The sequence below is a fragment of the Macrobrachium nipponense genome, chromosome 9, assembly GCF_015104395.2.
Source record: "Macrobrachium nipponense isolate FS-2020 chromosome 9, ASM1510439v2, whole genome shotgun sequence".
In the NCBI taxonomy this organism is placed as follows: Eukaryota; Metazoa; Arthropoda; class Malacostraca; order Decapoda; family Palaemonidae; genus Macrobrachium; species Macrobrachium nipponense.
Window position 1 is genome coordinate 19,936,923 of NC_061110.1, and position 22,500 is coordinate 19,959,422.

General features: G+C 37.7%; 1 protein-coding gene across 2 annotated transcripts in view; it reads left to right on the forward strand.

Annotated features, from left to right (window-relative positions):
* Positions 1-22,500, forward strand: part of LOC135217949 (microtubule-associated proteins 1A/1B light chain 3C-like) — a 64,391-nt gene that overhangs the window by 26,288 nt on the left and 15,603 nt on the right. For both annotated transcript variants that reach the window (XM_064254051.1, XM_064254052.1), the window contains exon 2: positions 4,377-4,432. In XM_064254051.1, coding sequence (XP_064110121.1) covers positions 4,377-4,432 — 56 coding nt within the window. The remainder of the gene's footprint in view (positions 1-4,376; positions 4,433-22,500) is intronic.

Here is a 22,500-nt window from a genome sequence, read left to right on the forward strand (position 1 = left end):
CTAGTACTGCTATTTTATCTAACATTTTTCTTGGATATTCACTCTCTCTCTCTCTCTTCCTACTTCTCTCTCTTCTCTCTCTCTCTCTCTCCACTACGCCACCAGCATCGATAATGCAGCGTCTATTCAATGCGTTGCCAGCTCATCTGAGGAATATATCAGGAGTGAGCGTAGATGTGTTTAAGAATAAGCTCGACAAATATCTAAACTGCATCCCAGACCATCCAAGATTGGAAGATGCAAAATATACCGGAAGATGTACTAGCAACTCTCTGGTAGAACATTACCAGGGTGCCTCACACTGAGGGACCTGGGGTCCCCCAACCCGAACAAGATGTAAGGTCTGTAAGGTAAGGTCCCCTTGGCGCCACTGCTGTCTATCTGTCGGTCTGTCGCGTGAAAATGGCATGTATAAGTGCGATACGTTATTAAGAGTTTTTTTTTTTTTCGTTTGTTTCGATCCGCTGTGGCCTCGGCGGCGTCGAGCGAATTCTCGAACCGCTTGCAATTGCTTGCAATTTGGCGGTCAAGGTCATTTCGTCATTGCCGATGCGTGATTGGGCTGAAAATGGGGAGAGGGATGTTTAACGACGTTCTTTGTGGTCTGGGGTACGTCTTAGTCAGCTTTATATATATATATATATATATATATATATATATATATATTATATAATTATATATATATATATAGTATATATATATGTATATATATATATATATATATATGCTATATATATATCTATATATATATATATATATTTCAAAGCATTAAGGAAAGAATGGATATGAAACGAGATGGAAGAAAGTGAATATGAACGGAGGTACAGTAAAAAGGAATTTAAGGGGCTGCAGCTACGGGCCCGAAGGGACGCCGTGAAACCTTGGTAATGAATGCCTACAATGCACCTTTTTATTGTACTTCCGTTCGTATTCCCTTCCACCTTTCTTTCCAGTCGTCTCCTAACAATTATTGTTTCATAGTGCAGCTGCTATGAGGTTTTCCTCCTGTTACGCCTTTCAAACCTTTCTACTCTCAATTTCCCTACCTGAGCTGAATGACCTCGAGTGGCCCAGCGTTTGGCCTATGGCCTAAACTATATATTACGCTCCATGGTATCCCCTTCAATAGCTTTAGTATCCGTATTAAAAATAAACATCGCTCTAAGTCATAATTCGACTCCTGGCCTCCTCGTACAAGCCATGAACGCAATCTTTCTGAAATCAGAAATACGTCAGTATGGACACATCCTGTATGCAATATCCTAGGGACTGCTTTCCTGTTGACTCTCTCTCTCTCTCTCTCTCTCTCTCTCTCTCTCTCTCTCTCTCTCTTCTTAACGTCATTGATAAACAAGCATAATTCAGTGACGCACATGATTTGACAGGAAATGTGACACTTTTGTTTTCCATAACAGTTCTCCTGGTATTCAGAAGTAGTATCAAGCCGCTCTCTCTCTCTCTCTCTCTCTCTCTCTCTCTCTCTCTCTCTCTCGTACTGGCGAATATAGTCTGAAAATTCCTTCACACAATCTCTTTGAATCCTTCTGTTCCCTCCTCCACCCCTCCTTTCTCTCTCTCTCTCTCTCTCCCCTTTGTATTATGCATCTGCCCTTTCCCACGGCGAGGGCGAGAGAAGAATAAAAGAAAGAGAGCCGCTTTTGTCCTTAATAAACTCTCTTAAACTTCCTCAACTTCCTGTTCTTCTTCTCTTTCCTTTTCGTTCGAAACGAAGAGACTGGAGATTAATCTGTGTCTGTCTCTGCTCTTGTTGCTGACGCGGTAATCGAGCGCTGCTGCTTTTCGTCTCGTCTCTTGTTTTGCTTTTGTGTTTCTCTTTCTATACGTTAGGTTTTTTTAGGGGAGGGTTGAGTGCACTCTCTTGCTGTCGAAGATTTTAGGTAACATGTTAAGGAATTTTGCTTAATTGCGTATTCATGCACACGCACACACACACACACACACACACATATATATATATAATATATATATATATTATATATATATATATAGAATAAATAAATATATATATTATATATATATAGATATATATATATAATAATATATATATTAATATATAATTATATAGAATATAACATATATTATATATAATATATAATATATATATATATATATATAATAAAACATATATTTACAATATATGAATGTGTGTGTATGCATGTATGTATGTATAGTGTGTGTGTGTGTATGTGTGTGTGTGTGAGAGAGAGAGAGAGAGTTAGCTATTTATTCCCTGTCATATCTTCAAGTCAGCCCCGAAATAAAATTTTCCCTTTCGAAATAATGTAACGAATCTTCTAGTAACTACGAGAAAGAAAGAACGTCCTATAAAACTGATCAGTAATGAAGATTACAGTCCAAGGAAGTTCCTTTATCAACTCTATATCATTCATCGATCGCGGACGATCCTCAAAGCAGTTCCATGAAACTTACATTTATTAAAAAGGACCTTGAAGCGTGAGCCTCTGCGGTGTTTATAAGCCCTAACTCCCAAACACACTCTCTCTCTCTCTCTCTCTCTCTCTCTCTCTCTCTCTCTCTCTCTCTCTCTCTCTCTCTCTCTCTCTCTCCTTCCGTATGGGTGAATATAGTCTGAAAATTCATTCACATACTATTTCAGTCCTTGTGTTCTCTCTCTCTCTCTCTCTCCCCAATATTTCTTGTAATGTTTCACTGTAATGTGGTAAAACTCTCTCTCTCTCTCTCTCTCTCTCTCTCTCTCTCTCTCATATTTATTGTGATTTTCACCGTAGTGTTTGTAAAGCTAGCTCTCTCTCTCTCTCTCTCTCTCTCTCTCGTAATGTTTCACTGTAGTTTAGTAAAATTCTCTCTCTCTCTCTCTCTCTCTTCTCTCTCTCTCATATTTTATTGTAATGTTTCACCGTAGTGTTGTAAAGCTAGCTCTCTCTCTCTCTCTCTCTCTCTCTCTCTCTCTCTCGTAATGTTTCACTGAAGTTTAGTAAATTCTCTCTCTCTCCCCTCAATATTTCTTGTAATGTTTCACTGTAATGTGGTAAACTCTCTCTCGTCTCTCTCTCATCTCTCTCTCTCCTCTCTCTCTCTCTCATATTTATTGTAATGTTTTATTGTAGCGTGGTAAAACTCTCTCTCTCTCTCTCTCTCTCTCTCTCTCTCTCTCTCTCTCTCTCTCTTTCTCTTTGAGGTCAAGCAACAATGCCGTGCGCAAACAAGAAGCAATTCTTGCATTGTGACGTGAGCACGTCCCGGGGCATCCAGTGTATACCCAGCGCCCCCCCTCCCCCCCCCCCCCCCGTTTAAGTTTGTCCTCGAGGTCATGCTCTGAAAGGTCGAGGCTGATGACGTCCACAAGTTAGATTGCAAATCTCCTCGAACTCAACCCCACCCTCTCCCTCTATATCTCCCTGCACCCTCCCTCCCTCGCATCTCTCCCCTCCCTCCCTCCCTCTATAGCTCCACCCTCCCTCCCCTGCCCTCCCTACCTCCTCCTGATTTTTAATTCACCAGCTTGCCGCTGTACTTGGGTGACCCAACAAAGTTCAAGTTATCATGTTTACTTCTGTGTGACTGGTTCTCACTCATACATATATACACAAGCACACGCAATTATGAATACTTTGACTTCCATACGCATACAAACATGTATGCTTAAACTTCCACGCGCATGATCCACGTAAAATCATGAATACTTTTCATAGACATACAAGCACATACAAGTATGGATACTTAGACTTAAATCACCTGCATGCATACGCAAGCATGAATACTTAGACTCCATATACGTACAAGCACATACAATTGTGAACCCAGAGGCTTCTACATACAAACAAGAATACCGAAGACTTCCAAACATACACAAGCATGGACACTAACTAAGACTTCCTTATACACGCAAGCACAAACAAGCATGAATACTGAGACTATTCTGCACATCTATACAAGGCTGGCCTCTACAAGCATCAATATTACTCAGCTGTATATTTTTTTGTATTAAGAAATGTTCTGTTCGTTATTAAATATTCAGGGCCTGAATTACGTTTTGTAACTGTTGAAGTAACTCTAGCGCTGTAACTGATTATCCTTCGGATTCTATGTAGTAATAATAATAATAATAATAATAATAATAATAATAATAATAATAATATGATAATGATGAATGAATGATAATGATAATGATAATGATAATGATAATAATAATAATAATAATAATTAATAATAATAATAATAATATAATAATAATAATAATAATAATAATAAAGTGTTTACTGATAAGCAAAATAAAAATCTCGAAATTTAGAGCTCTGAGTCTTATATATACTATATATTTGTATATTTTTTAATTTCAGTGATATATATGTACATATATTTTTTCATTACAGTGAACAGGAAGGACGAGGCCTCCGTCATCCGATCGGAATTCCCTGGAAAAATACCCGTAAGTTGGAATTATACTATTGCCAGTAGAAAATATACTAATCTGTTTTGATGTCTTCCACGCACGCGCGATCATTTTACGTCAGTAAATCTTTCTTTTTAAATAAACGTCTTCCTTTTCGTCTGGGGCTATACACCACCACCACCTCCTCCTCCTCCTCCTCCCTCTCCAGACCCCTAACCTGTCATATTTTTTTTGTCATATATCTCCTCTCGCATTCTTTGTAAACAAAGTCTTGAAGAAAAAAAAAAAAAAAAGACAGGTTCGCGTTTTCCTTTTTTGTTAATCCGTTTGACCATCTTGTCTCCTTTCATGTTTTCCTTTCTTCTCAAACCTTTCTGTTTTGAAATTCGTCCCAGAAATTCCCGCAGTTCTTCAGTCAAGCACAAAATAAAGAATTTTCTCAACCATCCCATATTGCATTATCAAGTGTGCCTGCTACAAGCAACTCTTCTATTTCTGGGCTCTTACTCGCCTAGTGTTTACTGCGTTTCACCTCTTTCTTAATTTTTCAGTGTTCTTTAGCATTTAGTTTCTAAATCTCTTCAATTGCTGCTAATATCATTCCACTAGCCATACTAACACACGCCATTATATCATTATAAAAATGAAAATAAAGACCTTAAAAGTTTATTCCTCGTAACTACTGGCTTCTTGTTCCCTCGTACGAAATCTCTTTAGCCTTTGGCAGCTACTCCTAGTGACCTCTGGTGAGGTCAGTTCTGTGTTATCCAGTTAAAATTTCTCCTTTTTACGCCTTACAGTAATCAGCATCCCAGTTCTTTAAAAAAAAATTCCTCCTCATTCGCATCTTCAGATTAACCAGTTACTCGCCTCTTTTCTTCAAAGTCTTCCAATCCATTATTATCAAAAGCTCAACAACTCTCTCCCTTTTCATATTCTTCCGAAAGCCATGCAAGCAGACATTTCCCTTGATATTCAAATTCTTTTTACAACTGCTATAAATTATAAGTCGGTAAATCTTCCATGTTTACATCACCCACTCTCCTCTCTTATCAGTCTTCCTGTCATCCGTCTCCCCTCATTCACAAAATCATCTTTATACCAGTCACGTTTGTTTTGGTTATTTGTAAGTCAATATTTAATTTTTTTTCATTTACTTCCTAGTTTCGTTTCCTGAACTCTCTAAGAACACTTTCCACCGAGCTTGTTTTGTTTTGTTGCATAGCAGAACATAATTTGTATATATATATATATTATATATATATATATATCTATATATATATATATATATATTTTATATATATATAGCGTGTGTGTGTGTATCAAATAATATACATTATATATATATATATATATATATATATATATATATATATATATATATGTCCTCGTAAACAGTTTTATTCCTTTCCTTTACATATTAGCCAAAACTCGCAAAACGAAAAGTAACATGAAACGATTAAATGCATCCTGCTCTAACTGGCGCACAGTAGGACATTTTAGCGTCAGGGATGTGACAGAGAACCAATTGTGTACCCAGTAGCACTGCCTAAGTTCCAGCTGCCCTAACCAGAGGACCCGGTGCCCCATTCCCCCCCCCCCCCCCCCCCCCCCCCCCGCCCCCCCCCCCCCCCCCCCCCCCCCCCCCCCCCCCCCCCCCCCCCCCCCCCCCCCCGCCCCAAAGTGATTGGACAGGACAGCAAAAGGCAAACATGGTGGTGCCTGGTTTGATAACCACAATACACAGTTACATCATCCGTCAAACTTAGGATCTTTCGTCACCTCACGATTTGTTTTCGCTGTTTGCAAGAGGGCTACGCGTTTATTAGCGGGTTTGTTGTTGTTGTTTTATTACTATTATTAAGAAATGCGGATTAAAATATCGGCAGTTTTTATTATTATTATCATTAGTCAAATACTTAAGCTAGGAAAGGAAGTCTGAAATATCAGCAGTTGTTATTATTATTATTATTGTTATTATTATTATTATTATTAATAGTGGTAGCAGTAGTATTCAAATTTTACTAGGAAAGGAAGCTAAAATACCAGCAGTTGCATTATTATTATTATCATACTAGGAAAGGAAACTTGAATTATCAGTGGTTTTATTATTATTATCATTATCATTATTATTAGGGAAAAACTCTCTATCACGAGAGTATATATAATATTCTAAAGGTTCCACAATAATACAAGTGTAAAAAAGTCCGTTTATAATTTTGAAGACTTTACAGAAAGCAAACAACCTGTACGAAGATCCAACAGAATTGCAGCCAGAAGGATTGATAGGGGGGAGGGTATCACCTAGTTGTTGTTAACTACCTCTTTCTTCTCACCTGGGCCCAATTAACGAGCTAACGAACCGTTGTCAACGATCTTCAACGACTCTTGTTTTTTTAAATTTACCTCTGTACTTGTTGTAAAAACTTAATTGTCAATTTGGACTGAAGATGAACCCAGGGAAGGGTTTGGGTTTCGAAAGCTTTTCTGTAAAGTCTTTCAAAAATTTATACACGGGACGTTTTACACTTGTATTATTGTGGACCCTTTAGAAACATCATAATCATTATTATTACTATTATTCCAAATTTTTACTAGGAAAAGGAAAGCCTAAAATACCAACAGTTGTGTTGTTATTATTATTAATTATTATTGTATTATTATTATTATGATGATGATTATTATTAATTCAAAATTCTACTAGGAAAGGAAGCCCAAAATATCGTCAATCAAGTTCGATACAGTATTAAAAAAAGACGACAGTAACAAATAGATACAAATGAAACAACAGACGTAAATGAATACTAGCCAGAGAAGAGGATAAGAACTATTAATATATAAATATATATATATATATAATATATATATAATTATATATTATAATTAATATTATTTATTTTATATTAATATTATTATATATATATATAATATTATATAATATAAACCCGCATTTAGCAATATATAGAATTAAATTAAAATTATTATATAAATTATATATTAATTATATATAATAATATATATATGTGTGTGTGTGTGTGTGTGTTTATATAAGAAAGGTTCAATGAGCCATCACACCGAGGAACTTTTTTGCGCTAATGTTGGTATTCGATTCAGTCTTAACAAACGGGTCATTGACCAATGTTTATCGTTTTGAAGTAGAACTGTTGAACAACCCTTAAGGAGGGGGAGGGTCTTACTAATAAATAAAGAAAATTTACTTAAAACTATCACTGAAGTTGGGTGTAATTTAAAACTTCAGTGATGATTTCATTACTAAACAGTTATATAATAGGGCTTTGGTCCGCGGTGTACTCGTAAACAGAAGATTGCATAATGCATTCTTGGCTGAACTTGCCTCGAACAAGGTCTTACGTGGTCCTGGCATTTGCCAAGGTCTTGCATTCATTTAGCCTCACTACAAACTCTGTTCTCTGTTAAATTCTGTATTACATAAAACTCAGTTGCAATGAAGCTCATCATCGTTCAATTTTAGCCAAGAAAGTGTGCATACCTTGTTATAATCTGTAGTTATTTATTATTTTGTATTTTATCTCGTCAGAGAGAACAGATTCTTTACGAAATCTGTCCGCTATTAAATTTTGTATTACATAACATTCACTTCAATTATATTTAAGTTCATCGTCGTCCGGTTCTATCCACGAAAATGTATAAACCTTGTTTTAAAAACTGTAATTTTTTTTATCTGTCTCGTCAGAGAGAACAGATTTGTTACAAAATCTGCCTGCATTAAACTCTGTGTTACATAAAAATCATTTACAATGAAGTTTATCATCATTCAGTTTTAGCCAGGAGTCTTCACATCCTATGTTATAAACTGCATTTTTTTTTTTCACCTATCTCGTCAGCGGGAACCAGATCTGAATAAATTTTGCATTATATAAAAGTCAATTATAATGAAGTTTACGAAGAACAAATCCACAGTTATGGAAACGAACAGTTTCATGAAAGCCCATTATATACAGTGATTTACGTAAATTACAAAAACTAATATGGAGAAACATGGCATATAAATTGCTCCAGCCAATCACGACCGCTGTTACAATACGAAGACGCATTCATGCGGGAAAAGGTAAATAAAGACGTGCCATGTTACCCTAACATCCTTATACAATAGGGACTAATGGGTGAAGGTAGCTGTGTCGTAATTCCTGGAGGGAACTGTACTACTTATACATAACCGTGGATTCCTTTCTCCGTTTCAAGACTCGTATTTTTTAATGACGTTTGTCACCATTTACTTCTGTCCACAAACCTTGTGATAAAAACTGTCATCATTTATTATTGATTGTTTATTTATCTCGTCACAGACAACAGATTCGTTGACCACAATTTCAGTGGTGTTTGTGAAAGTCCTTCCAGTTTTATCTTATCTAGTGATAGGCGGATTCTGATAGCATTTATAAATAATTTTGTTTTCCTATTTTTAAACGACTGCGTTGTACATTGAGATTATAGCTTGTGCATCATTATATATTTTTTCAAGTTCCTCTGTTATATTGATGAAAATCTGTTTTATTAATATTAAAAATGATCCATTTTTTTTAGATGACATATTCATATTGTCATATGTTTTAGTTTTACAGTTTTACAGCAATTAGAACCTTAGGCCCATATAGCTAAGGTATCAGATTACATTCAGACAAGTGGCTGTACCATACTTTATCTCTCTCTCTACGAACGCGCGCCCATCTTGCTCTATAGTTGTACAGTAATTGGAACTTTAGTCCCATATAAGCTGTCTGAGTACATTCAGACAAGTGGCTCTCTCTCTCTCACACACACAGACCACACACATTTGTTGTGTGTTGTACAGTAATTTGCACTTTGGTCCCATATAAGCTGTCTGAGTACATTCGACAAGTGGTCTCTCTCTCTCACACACACAGACACACACGATTGTTCTGTGAGTTGTACAGTAATTGGACTTTGGTCCCATATAAGCTGTCTGAGTACATTAGACAAGTGGCTCTCTCTCTCTCACCCCACACACACACGATTGTTCTGTGAGTGTACATAATGGCACTTTGGTCCCAATAGCGGTCTGAGTACATAGACAAGTGGCTCTCTCTCTCTCACACAGACACACACGATTGTTCTGTGTATTGTAGTAATTGGCTTTTGGTCCCATATAAGCTGTCTGAGTTACATTCAGACAAGTGGCTCTCTCTCTCTACACACACACACACAGACGATGTTCTGTGTGTTGTCATATTGCACTTTGGTCCATATAAGCTGTCTGAAGACATTCAGACAAGTGGCTCTCTCTCTCTCACACACACACACACACACGATTGTTCTGTGTAGTTGTACAGTAATTGGCACTTTGGTCCCATATAAGCAATCACAGCACATTCACATAAGCGGCTTTACATACTCTCTCTCTCTCTCTCTCTCTCTCTCTCTCTCTCTCTCTCTCTCTCTCTCTTCTCTCTCTCTAAAATTCAGAAATATGCCAAATCTGCTTCCGCAGTACTAAGCACCCTTCGTCCCAGGTAATTACGCTTTGCATCATCTCCAACGGTCCCTGTGTGTGTCCTACGAAGGACTTCAGCAGGAGACGTCAGGCGAGAGAACTCACGGGCTGTGAAGAGACCCGAAAGGCCAGTTGATTTAAATGCCGCGTCTTCCTGTTTTCGGGGACGGGAGGCAATCCTGACCCTAGTACGATCGCGGAGTTTATCAGTTTATGCAATCCTTCGCGCCAATTGGGGTTTCCTGCCTGGCCAATCACCGAATGCATTCATGGCGCATCGGTCGGGGAACTCGCTCGTTTTGTCAGAGTGCCAGGGATGACGTCAGATCTCTTTCTCTACTATACTCTGTTTTTTTCCATCTGTCCATCCGCCTGTGGTGTTTGCGCATGGTAACACTGCATCCCGGGCTTTAAATAATATCCTATTTCGAATGTTAACGGTGTAATTCGCATACAGTAAATTATTAAAACACTTTTCAGTTGCAAATGTACACCCAGATATCCTTTTATGTACCTAAAACTTACACATGGCGTAACTATTTAAAGCCCGGGAGGCAGTGTTACCATGCGCGACCACCACAGGCGGATGGACAGATGAAAAAAAAACAGAGTATAGGCTATATACTACTGAAACTACTGCTAAATACTATTAATTTTACTGCTACTGTTATCACCACCGGCTAGTAGTACTAGTACTATAGTAGATTCACATCAACCGTGCATCTGACGTCTAGGCCAGTCCCTTACGACGCTCCTGATTGGATGTTGGTAAGCCAATCGCCGGGCTGGAAACTCCCAGTCTCTCTCGAGAGTTCACACAGGTAGGATGTATGCTCCACTTCTCCTGAGGGATGCGTCTTTCAAAAGTATTCCTCAGGAGTGGTGGAACATACATCCTGCCTAAGTGAACTCTCGAGAGAGACTGACAGTTTCCAGCCCTGTGATTGGCTTTTGATAAGCCAATCAGGAGCGTCGTAAGGGACTGGCCTAGACATCAAATGCACGGTTGATGTGAATCTACTATAGTACTAGTACTATTACTCGCACAACAAAAGAGGGTGCAAAGAAATTGTGTCAGATGTCGCTCTGTTTACTACTGAAACTACTACTATTACTGCTAGTTCTATTACAACTATTTCTGCTAGTACTATCACATCCGCTACTAGTAGTACTATTATTCGTGACACAAAAGACGGAGCGAATGCAGAGTGAATGGTCAGCCATCCTACCCTAAGTTTTTGGGTAATCTGTAGGAAAAACACGCAGAGGGGAATATGACCCCAACCAGACTGACCAACGCCGCGCCCGTAAATGGGAATGGCGGGGTAGAGGGGGGGCATCGCTCCCCCTAGACACTCCCCCCCCCCCCCCCCAAATAAGTCGTGACCCCTCATTCAGCATTCTACACCAAAAGAGTCAAACTAACAAACTAGAAGAATAGTATGTTTTAGTTATGAATCCTCATGATGATAGCTCTACAAAGTTTGATACAAATGTCCGTGTTAGTTTCGTTCTGTTTATTTGTAAGTTAACATTTCGGCTCTCTTTAACTTTATTTTCATCGTTGAATGACTTCATAGGTCCTAGCGATTGGCCTTTGGCCTGAATTTTTTATTCTAACCCAATCCAATAACTGAATGCTTTCGTTATCTGATATTTCTTTTTTTTATAAGTCTTCATACAAGATCTTGGCTCACTGCCTTGATGCTCAAGGGCATACATTAGGGCATAGAAAAAAGAATATGATATAGAATTTAGACCAAAGGCCAATCGCTGGGACCTATGTGGTCATTCAGCGCTTCAACGGAAACCGACAGTAGAAAGGTTTGAAATATGTAACGGAGGCAAACCTCTAAGCAGTTGCGCTATGAAGCAATTGTTAAAAGAGGGTGGAAAGGAAGATGGAAGAAAGAATACGAACAGATGTACAGTAAAAGGGATGACAGAGGCTGCAGCTAGAGGGTGGAAAGGAAGATGGGAGGAAGGGAAGACGAACAGAGTTACAGTAAAAGGAATGACAGAGGCTGCAGCTAGAGGGTGGAAAGGAAGGTGTACAGTAAAAGGAATGAACCCCGTTGCAGCTAGGGACTTCAGGAAGGGACGTTGTAAAAACCAGAAGTGATGCCTACTGTGCAATGCATGAGGTGCACTGACGCCACTACTTCCCTACTGCATACACTGAGGCATTGATGATGATTATCCTTGCTTACATTTTACTTCGTACACTATCCTTGCCTTGGCACACACTGCCTCGAGTGCTTCTGGTCATACTGAGGCGTTGATTATCCTTGGCTCACACTGCCTTCGAGTGCTTAAGGTCATACATTGTGGCGTAAATTATCCTCGCATACTTGAGAGAAGAAGAAGAATCCTTGGAGTTCCTGTTTATGGTCAACAATATAAGAACTTGAGTCGTTTCCTTGGTATCAACTACGCGTTCAGATTCTGACTTCCCAGGGCCTTTAAAACAATGTAGCACGGACTCATTATTATTCTGCTGGTCCTTCCAAGCGTTTTGGGGACGGGGAGGGGGCGGGGCCTAGTGGGGGCCGGGGCCGGGGGGTGGTGGGGGGGTGATAAGGTCGGCTCGTTTGGGAGTTTAAATACACAAACATTGTGATGTTCACGGAAGCGAAGGAGGTGAATTTGAATGATGTTTGGGTTTAAGTTTGTACATGAATATACATTAACTAACTATTATTATTATCATTATGATATTTGGGATAAGGTTCTCACACGTATACATGAAAGGCCTGTCCACACTAAGAAACATTGTTCGGAAACAAAGTTGGCAAGCTGTTTGCAAACTAATGTTTCCTAGTGTGGACAGGCCTTAAGTATCAAATTATTTTATCTTAATAATAATAATAAATATATTATTATTATTATTATTATTATTATTATTATTATTAATTATTATTATTATAAAAAACGAGCGAATATTCACAAACACGAAGTTTAAAGAACTATTGGCACGGAAAACAAGCCTTCAAAGAATAGAATATCCATATGTATGTGAAATACAGAGAAAACTGAAAAAAGCAATCAATCAAATTACAACACCAATAACACCAAAACAAGATAACAGGATAATCAGGATAAAAGATAAAACGGGATGAAATATAAACTTTAGACCAAAGGGCCAAGCGCCGGGAGCTATGAGGACATTCAGCGCTGAAAGGGAAATGGAAGGAAAGTAGTTCAAAAGGTGTAACTGAATGAAAACCTCAAAGCAGTTGCACTATGCAACAATTGTTAGGAGAGAGTTGAAAGTAAGACGGAAGAAAGAGAATATAAACGGAGTTACAGTAAAGGGAAATGAAAGGGGTTGCAGCTTGAATCTCAAGTAATGCCTACGGTGCACTGCCGGTACGGTGCACAGACACCACAGCACCTCGACGGGAATAGATAATAGATGACTGAGCATGTCTCCATGATGTCAGCTCATGCCACATATATATATTCAAACGTTATAAACGAATGCTTTCCAATAGTGCCTATTCTAGTTCTCCCTGCGCACGGACAATACTACAGTGGCATTCAGCCACCGTAATCTGGCACAGAGGAAGCAGGAAGCAGTAATCTTGGTGGTAATCAGCACTGCTTGCGCCTGAAAGCAGGCAGCGTAGAGATTTTACTTTTTCAGCTGCACTGGCTTTGAATGATTCATTGCTTTTGAAAATGATTTGTTACTTTTTAGTTCAGTGCATCGTCTCCTAGATTTTGTTTAATAAATAATGAGATTATTATTATTATTATTATTATTATTATTATTATTATTATTATTAATTATTATTATTATTATTATTATTATTATTATTATTAAGTGTAAAAACAATAGTCTATGGGTATTTGCTACCGTTCATCCCTATAAAACTATTACATCAATCCGAGATTCAGTAATCTACGTTGCATCCTTGGGATCGAAACATTGCATATCAACCATCTCTTATATTGCCTTCATTTTTGACAAAGGAAATGAGTTGAACTTCTTGGTTGCTTCTTCAACGCAAAGTTGGACTTCTTGATTGCTTCTTCAACGCAAAGTTAAACTTCTTGGTTGCTTCTTCAACACAAAGTTGAACTTCTTGGATGCTCCTTCAAAGCAAAGTTCCATTTTGGTTCTTCGCAGAATTATCTACAGGAAATAGGAAAAAGCTAAATATGTTCAGATTCACAATAAGAACGGAAGGAAAAATGTTTTGGTGTATTCACTAAAGACTGTCTGGGGTGACTAGAGGATAGGATTAGACATGACTACATAAGGGGGTCGACTAAGGTGGTGGAAGTATCAAAGAAAGTGCAGGAGGGGAGGCTGAGATGGTATGGACACCTGTTGAGGAGAGATGAGGACCACACTGGGAGACATACTATGGGAAAGGAGGTTCAAGGAAGAAGAAGAAGAAGAGGGAGACCAAGAAAGAGATGGAATGACTGTGTGAGAGGAGACTTACATGAGAAGGGAATTGATGAGGCAGAAACGCAGGACAGAAATAGATGGAAACGGCTCATCCGAAACGGCGACCCCATATAAAAATGGGAACCAGCTGGGAAGAAGAAGAAGACTAAAGACTACTCAAACTTCAAGGGAAAACTCATCAATACTTTGCCATCGAAACCCATTATCCTGCAGTGCAGAAGCTGATTTGATGACTCGCTTGTTGACATACCAAGGAAGAGAAGGTCTTTCGTAACCATCAAAAGGCAGAACTTCACATGGCAATGAGTCAAAGGTCCCTTGTGGCCTTAAAAATAAAAGCTTTTGTATAACCATGAGAATAACGATTGTATGCGCCAGTAAAAACAAAGGCCTTTTGTGGCCTTCAAACAAAAGCCCCTAGTAGTCTGAAACAATGGCCATAAGTGACATATAGCAGACCCTGGATAGCCTTAGAAGCAAGAGGCCTATCTGAACATGAAACTAAGAGTCCCCAAGGAATAAATATGAACCCTTTAACTACAGGCAAAAGTCCCTCAGTAGTCTAAAGAGAATTGGGCGGACAATTATCTTCATAGTTACAGATATGTTCCGATTACAAGAAGTTCAAGGGCGAAAAAAAAGCAGCTTCAAATGACCTTTAGTGCAAAACTGTATACATCCTATTTTACGAGTACCATGTGACCCATAGATTCGCCCTCTCCCACCCCCCCAACCCCCAACCGGCCACCACAACCGCCCCCCAAACCCTGCCCCTTTGTTATAAGGACTCCAATAAACAACAAAGTACAGCCTCCTGACCCATAACCCGAGAGTCCTTCCCGGAATAGGGACACAGAGCAGGGTAGCAACAGACATCGGTAGAGAGAGAGTCCTTGGGATCCTTCATTAACTGGCTGGCTCCATTCGCGTCCTCCGGAGTACCTCAGGAACCGACCGACAGAGGCCAAGGCTACGCGGCCGGTAACCAGAAGGATGGACGTACCCGCGTACACGTGAGCCCGTGAGTCACTGAACTCCAGACACGTGCCCCGTCTTAGTCGCTACTCGAGACGTGTTTATTCATCTGCGATTCTCGCGTGATTATCTTCATCTCCATCCGGTGGTGTTGAAACGATTTGAATTTTCATTCTGTGTAATGAGTTCACTGCGTTAAACCATAAAAACTTGATATACCTAACCCCCTTCCCGTAGAGGGGGGGATGGGTGGGTAGGGTTGTCAGTGCACCTCACGCGGTGAACCGTAGACATTTGAAGGTTCTTTGCAGCGTCCCTTCGGCCCATAGCTGCAACCTCTTCATTTCCTATACTCACTTTCCACCCTCTCCTAACAATTGTTTCGTATTGCAACTGCTGTTAGGTCTTCCTCCTGTTACGCCTTTCAAACCTTGTTACTCTTAATTTCTCTTTGACCTAAATTTCATATCACATTCAATTTTATATCTTTCCAAAGAACAATTATTTCTATATTTATAATCGACGCGTCGCACTCTCCCTTCAGAGAGTACATTATGTACACAAAACATTCTTCTTCTTAAAATAAATTTTGACTTGATATTTTCCGTATCTCTACATCTGCTCTGCAGTTGTACTCTTACTACCCTTTGCTGTAGCTGGGCAGGATCGAAGGTTGTCATTGCCAGGTTTATTTTGGGCACACAATCTGTCAGCTTAACGACATTTTACAGTTTGCCAAATGAATCGTTTCGGGTCGACCTTATTTTAGCAGGATAACTTTATGCCACTTACTCATTTTGCCTTGTGGTTCCTTTCTCTCTGTCTCTCTCTCTTATAGAAACTAAAATTGGCTACATACCAGTCATTCTACTATGGTTTATTTAGAATGTTTAAGTTACTTTGTTTATGTTACTTTGTTTAAGAACTAACCACAAACAACCTAATATTACTATCTCTAACATTCCTCAGCCCTAACGAACCCAGCTAAAAGAAATATTATATTTTGTCGTCGGATAATTATTGGCTAATCATTTTTTGTGAGAAAAAAATTGTTTCCTTTTTCAGTTGTTATGGGGGTAATTCGGTTAATAAATTTCTCGAAATTCACAGAGAACTATAATCTTTCAGTCGTAGAATATTCAAGAACTTATAAAAAAAACGAAAATCTTCTTTTGTTATGCACATATCAAGATATTCATTTGATGTAATGTACTTTTTAATATATTTAACTTTCATCCGTGCGTACGTTTGCAAATGTGAGATTGAGTAATTGTTTAACAATTTATGGGACATTTCGAAATTAGAATTGAAAGACGTACAGGTTTATAGACTTAATTTTCCCGTTTATATCGAAAGTATTATTTTGGTAATTAGAGTAATAACTAAAAAAAATATTCCAGTTAATAGCCGAAGCACTAATACCCAAATCATTAAAAAAAAAGGAGTTGAGTTGAATATAGTAGCCCACTATTACTTCATAATTAGCTTTAATTTAACATTAACTCCGGTGTGAATATCCACTTTATAAAATAATGATATTGGACGCGTAAGTTATTTACATCATAGGCCTTAATGGGGAAGTCAAGTTATTAAAAAGTCTGCTGCACAATTTTATTTATATATAAATATATAATTATATTATATATATAGTATATATATTATATATCGATATATCTAATAATATAATATATATATAATCATATATTATATATATAATAATATATATAAAAATTATATATACATGCATATATATATATATAAGTTATATATATATATATATATATATATGTGTGTGTGTGTGTGTGTTTGTGTGTATGTATGTATGAATGTGTGCGCGAGTTATTTTTAGCACGCCTTACGTCACTCTCAATCTAGCTCTTCCCCCCCCCCCCCCCAGAGAAGTGCAGAAGCACCCTTGTTATTCATTAGATATGCCAACCCTATCTGGTTGCTGTCTGCCACAGTAATTAAAAATGTCACGGTGAATGAACTGCCCTGCACGTCTTACTAATTCATATATAAATACATACATACACGCACACACACACACACACATACACACATTTATATATATATATATATATATATATATATATATATATATATATATATATATATATATTGAACGTTGCAACCATATATTTCGAGCACTTCCTTCTGTGCTCCTGATCACTGGTAAAATATGGACATAGTGATCAATAACACAGAAGAAAGTGTTCGAAATATATGGTTGCAACGTTCAAATTGTGTTTTATGGGCCTTTTATCTTCATATTATACCGTTGTATTACAGTAAAAGACATTGTATAAATATATATATATATATATATCCTATATATATATTATATATATATATATATATATATATATATATTATATATGTGTGTGTGTGTGTGTGTGTGTGTGTGTGTATGTGATTGTCTGTATGTGTGTAATACACATAAATATCAGACCATGGCCTTGCCTCCTCCGTCATTTAGGAGAAAGTTAGGCTGAGCTGGAGGCCTATTAAACTGGTTCTTTTTACGCGTAATTTTTTGCGGCACCAGAAATGAAGGTTATCTAGAATTCATTTTTATCATCCGGCGTGATGATATGTTAATATGTCATCATTTTGTAGTGACATAAGGTTACTAATCTGTCAAAACATGACACTATCTTTTCCCCCGTTGCGTTATGGACCGCTTCTTCGCTGTGTACATTTTCAAAAGTGGAGAAATATCAGCTTTTCTTCTGTTGATGTTTTTCAAGGCTGTAGCAATAGACGTGTCTTGTTTCATAACAAAGGTTGTAGGTCACGTCACGTCCTTTCAATTTTGTGGCGTTATATAGTCTGTCAGTGCAGTTTTTCGTTTTTTTTTCATTGTTAGTTTGCTCGAATATAAACTTATTCCCGAGATCACACAGTCATCCCTGAAAGAAATTATTTTACAAAATTCGCCAGTTTTTTTTTTTATGTCCGCACTTTCTCTGAGGCCAGAGCGCTGCAAATTGGTATGTTGGTCATCTTCCCTCCAATCATCAAACGTACCGATTTACAGCCCTCTAGCCACAATAGCTTTCATGTTATTTAAGATCAAATTCAGCCAAAATCGTGCTTCTCAACGATATAGGCCAGACCACCACCGGCCAGTGGTTGAAGTTTCATGGGCTGCGGCTCCTACAGCATCATACCGAGGTCGCTGAAAGATGAGACCTATTTTCGGTGGCCTTGATTATATGCTGTACAGAAAACTCGATTGCTCCCAAGAAACTTCGACGCATTTTTCACTTGCGTTAGTTTGCCCATGATGTGTATATATATATATATATATATATATATATATATATATATTATATATATATATATATATATATATATATATATGTGTGTGTGTGTGTGTGTGTGTGTGTGTGTGTGTGTGTGTGTATATATATATATATATATATATATATTATATATATATATATATATATATATATCTATATATAGTTTTGGTTGCATATCAAATAGAAAACTCTTAAATCTATTCCCAAGGTCCTCAATACAAGTACCACAACATTTAACTCAAAAACAAAACTAAATAAAAAAAACATGATGTGTATATATATATATATATATATATATATATATATATATATATATATAAATGATATACTGTGTGGTTCGTCAACTAACAATGAAAAAAGAAAGGTCGAATTTAATTTATAAAGAATCCAGACATTCAAACTAGTTTTTTTTGTTTTATCCTCACTCCTAATTTAATTAAAGCGAGGTCTTCGAAATAAGTTTAGATAACATGTTCTAATGTATCGTAATTTGTATACATAATATCTTAATCTGGAGTATTATCGTTCATAAACAATATACTTGCGTTGCGTGGTATATGAAATTTAATTTAATTTTGTTATTTAAAAATAAAAACTCCTAAGATTATTAGATTAGACACTGTATGTGTTCAGAGTATCTTATCTTTAGTGAAGTGGGAACACTGTGAATGCACGTATCTGTAAAAAAAATGACTGTAGCTTGATTCTGTAATCTTATCAGCTTAGCACATTTCTCGAAAGTCAGCGTTTACTGTTATGTTTAATGAAAGCATGACTTGATTTTTTCCTCTTAGACATTAATGATAATTGGGACATTATTGATAATTGGAACATTCGCCTTCAACAGTGGCTGGTCAGCTGGTATAGTGGTTAGTGTCGTGGTATGGCATTCAGATGTTCGCGGGTTCGCGTCTCCCCCTCTGTATCACGATCATTTCAAGGCTAAATGGTCCCTGTGTGCTTGTTCCATGTGGACAGGTTTCATCTACTGAAATTATATTAAAAACAGGAGTCTTCGACCTTCATTAAGGTCAGCTATAACTGAAAATGACCTTGAGTGAAGATATTTAACTTAAGCTTTGTTTTATACATAATCCTAAGCCAAGCGCTATATAGATTCACATCAACTGTGCATCTGATGTCTAGGTTAGTCCCTTACGACGCTCCTGATTGGCTTTTGATAAGCCAATCAAAGGGCTGGAAACTCTCAGTCTCTCTCGACAGATCACATAGGCAATATGTATGTTCCACCTCTCCTGAAGGATACTTTTGAAAGACGTATCTCTCAAGAGATATGGAACATACATCCTGCCTATGTGAACTCTCTCAAGAGACAAGAGAGTTTCCAGCTCTGTGATCACTGGCCAAACTTCCCCGTAGGACAGTAATACCATAAGTGCACCTCACGCGGTGCACTGTAGGCATTACTCAAGGGTCTTTGATAATTGCTGGTTAGTTTGTCAGGCAGTTAGGAAAGTTGTTAAAAAGGCTATGGGAGGCCTGGTGTGGACCTATTGTGTGATGTAACCCACGGCAATCACTGATGATTGGTCAGTTAAGTTAGCGAAAGGCGCTGAATGCCACAAGAGGCCTTGTTTGGACTTCTGGACTTAGACCAACAGAGCCGACATGATATTTCAAATTCCCATTATTATTATTATATGCCTTAATAAGATTTGAGGCTTAAAAATTTTCGTCATTATATTATTAAGATAAAATCACATTGCGTGTTTTTAAGTATACCACAACCTCTACTCTCTAACCAACACCCCCCCATAAAAACGATAAGAAAGAAAAAATGGCTAAGAAAAACATTCCTTTAAAGTACTCTCTCTCTCTCTCTCGTTTCTTTGTAAAATATATTTACGAGCGCATGCATCCTGAGGCAATGACGGCAACATTATATAGTACCAGTCTCCACGTCATGGGAACCCACTTCGCTAACACCAACAGTCCCCCCCCCCCCCCCCCCCCCCCCCCCCCCCCCACCCCCCCTCGACAACACTAAAGGACTTGCGGCGCCACAACACACGTTCTGCTGCCTCGGTCCATGTGAGTCTGTTGCCATGCGGGAGGATAATTATTCGGTAACGGGTTTCATTCTTCGACCCACAAGTTTCGGAATTCGTTCAAAAATCCCTTTGTGGTTAAATATTCATTCAGTTTTTCTTTTTGCTCTCCGTCTTACCTCATTTTGTTTTCACCAGTGGCTACTGTTTACTGTTATGAATACATTGCATGAAATTCCAATACAGTGGTCTTCGTTTGTAAGAGAGGTTATTATAAACCTCTACCAGCTTCTTCCTAATTCGTGTTCTCGTGTGTTTTAATTTAAATTTTGCCTGAGATTATATTCATTCACTGAGTCTAAATTGGCCGGTAAGCCTGTGCGCTTCCATAATCTTATCTCGTATGCAAGATCTTCCGCAATCCATTGTCATAAGAAGTTCCCAGACTACGAGACGTCCTTCATTGCTTGGCCTACAGAAACTCATTTTTTTCCCCTCCATCAACCAAAAGCGTCAGAGGTTTTTAGACTAAGTGGCCAAAAGTGGTGTCTCGTTCGAGAGCTTTTTCTGCCAACCTTTGTCTTCTGGCAGTGAAAACTTGCAAAAATTGGTTGAAATTCGCGGAACTGTAGAAAAATACTCGGTACTTAGGGATACTAAGCGTCGTGGCAAGATGCCAAAAATTTGCGCAACACCTTTGGAGCTGGTTTCCGTCCAAAGAGGAAAGAACGGCTGAAATCACGAGCGTAAACGAAAGAAGAAAACGTCTTTAGACAAGAGGTCATGTCTTTTCGTAACTGGTTTCTGTCCGTAGAGGAAAGAACGGCTGGAATCATGAGCGTAAAAGACGAAAACTTTAGACCGAGGTTTCCCTGTCTTGTCGAGTCGGTCCAGGAAAGACTGTCGGAAATCAAAATGAAAGAGGTAGTCTCATCCCGCGTAGTGACAGACCTGTCCTCTACCTTAAATGGAGGCTCGGATAATTGTGAGATGAAGATAGACGCAAGAACTGGTGTGTGTTGAAGGTAAAATGTTCGGTACAGAGAAGTCGAGTTGAACTCCTGCTCTTGCGGTGATTCGAGGAATTTTTATTTATTTATTTATTTTTTTTTTTTCAATTGTCTACTGTAACTCACACCTGCTGTTGTTAATTTCATTTACTGGTAATGGTCTTGTTGCTTTTAACCTAAACTGTTTACCTAGTTATTATTATTATTATTATTATTATTATTATTATTATTATTGTTGTTGTTGTTGTTGTTGTTGTTGTTGTTGTTTAAGAAATTCACAGTTCGTGAAAACAAATTGTTTAAAAAATATCCACAATTATATATATATTTCTATGTAAAAATATAAAACCAAAGACTTTCGAACACCTGAACGGTGGTTCCTCATCAGTGTGACGTTAAATTTTAACGTCACACTGATGAAGAACCGTTCAGGTGTTCGAAAGTCTTTGTTTTATATTTTAGTACATAGAAATATTTTTATATATAATTGTGGATATTTTTTAAACATTATTATTATTATTATTATTATTATTATTATTATGGGATTTTATTATTATTATTTTATTATTATTATTATTATTATTATTTTCAGTAGATGCAAACTGTCTACATGAGGAAAACTTTTTGGGAAATTACTGAAAATTGCTGTTCTCTGCTTTCCTTATGCTCTCTCAATTTGTCACACACACACACACACACACACACACACACACACACACAAAACTTATTGAATCATCTTGAAAATGCCTATCTTATTTGTTCGTTCCTCAGGCAATGAACCCTTCTATCACCCAAGCCATGAATAGTAACTGATTGTGGTCTCTACAAAATTTATCAGCACTTGATCTTTTAAATAACTGATAAAATGTAATCTTTGAATAAAAGTGC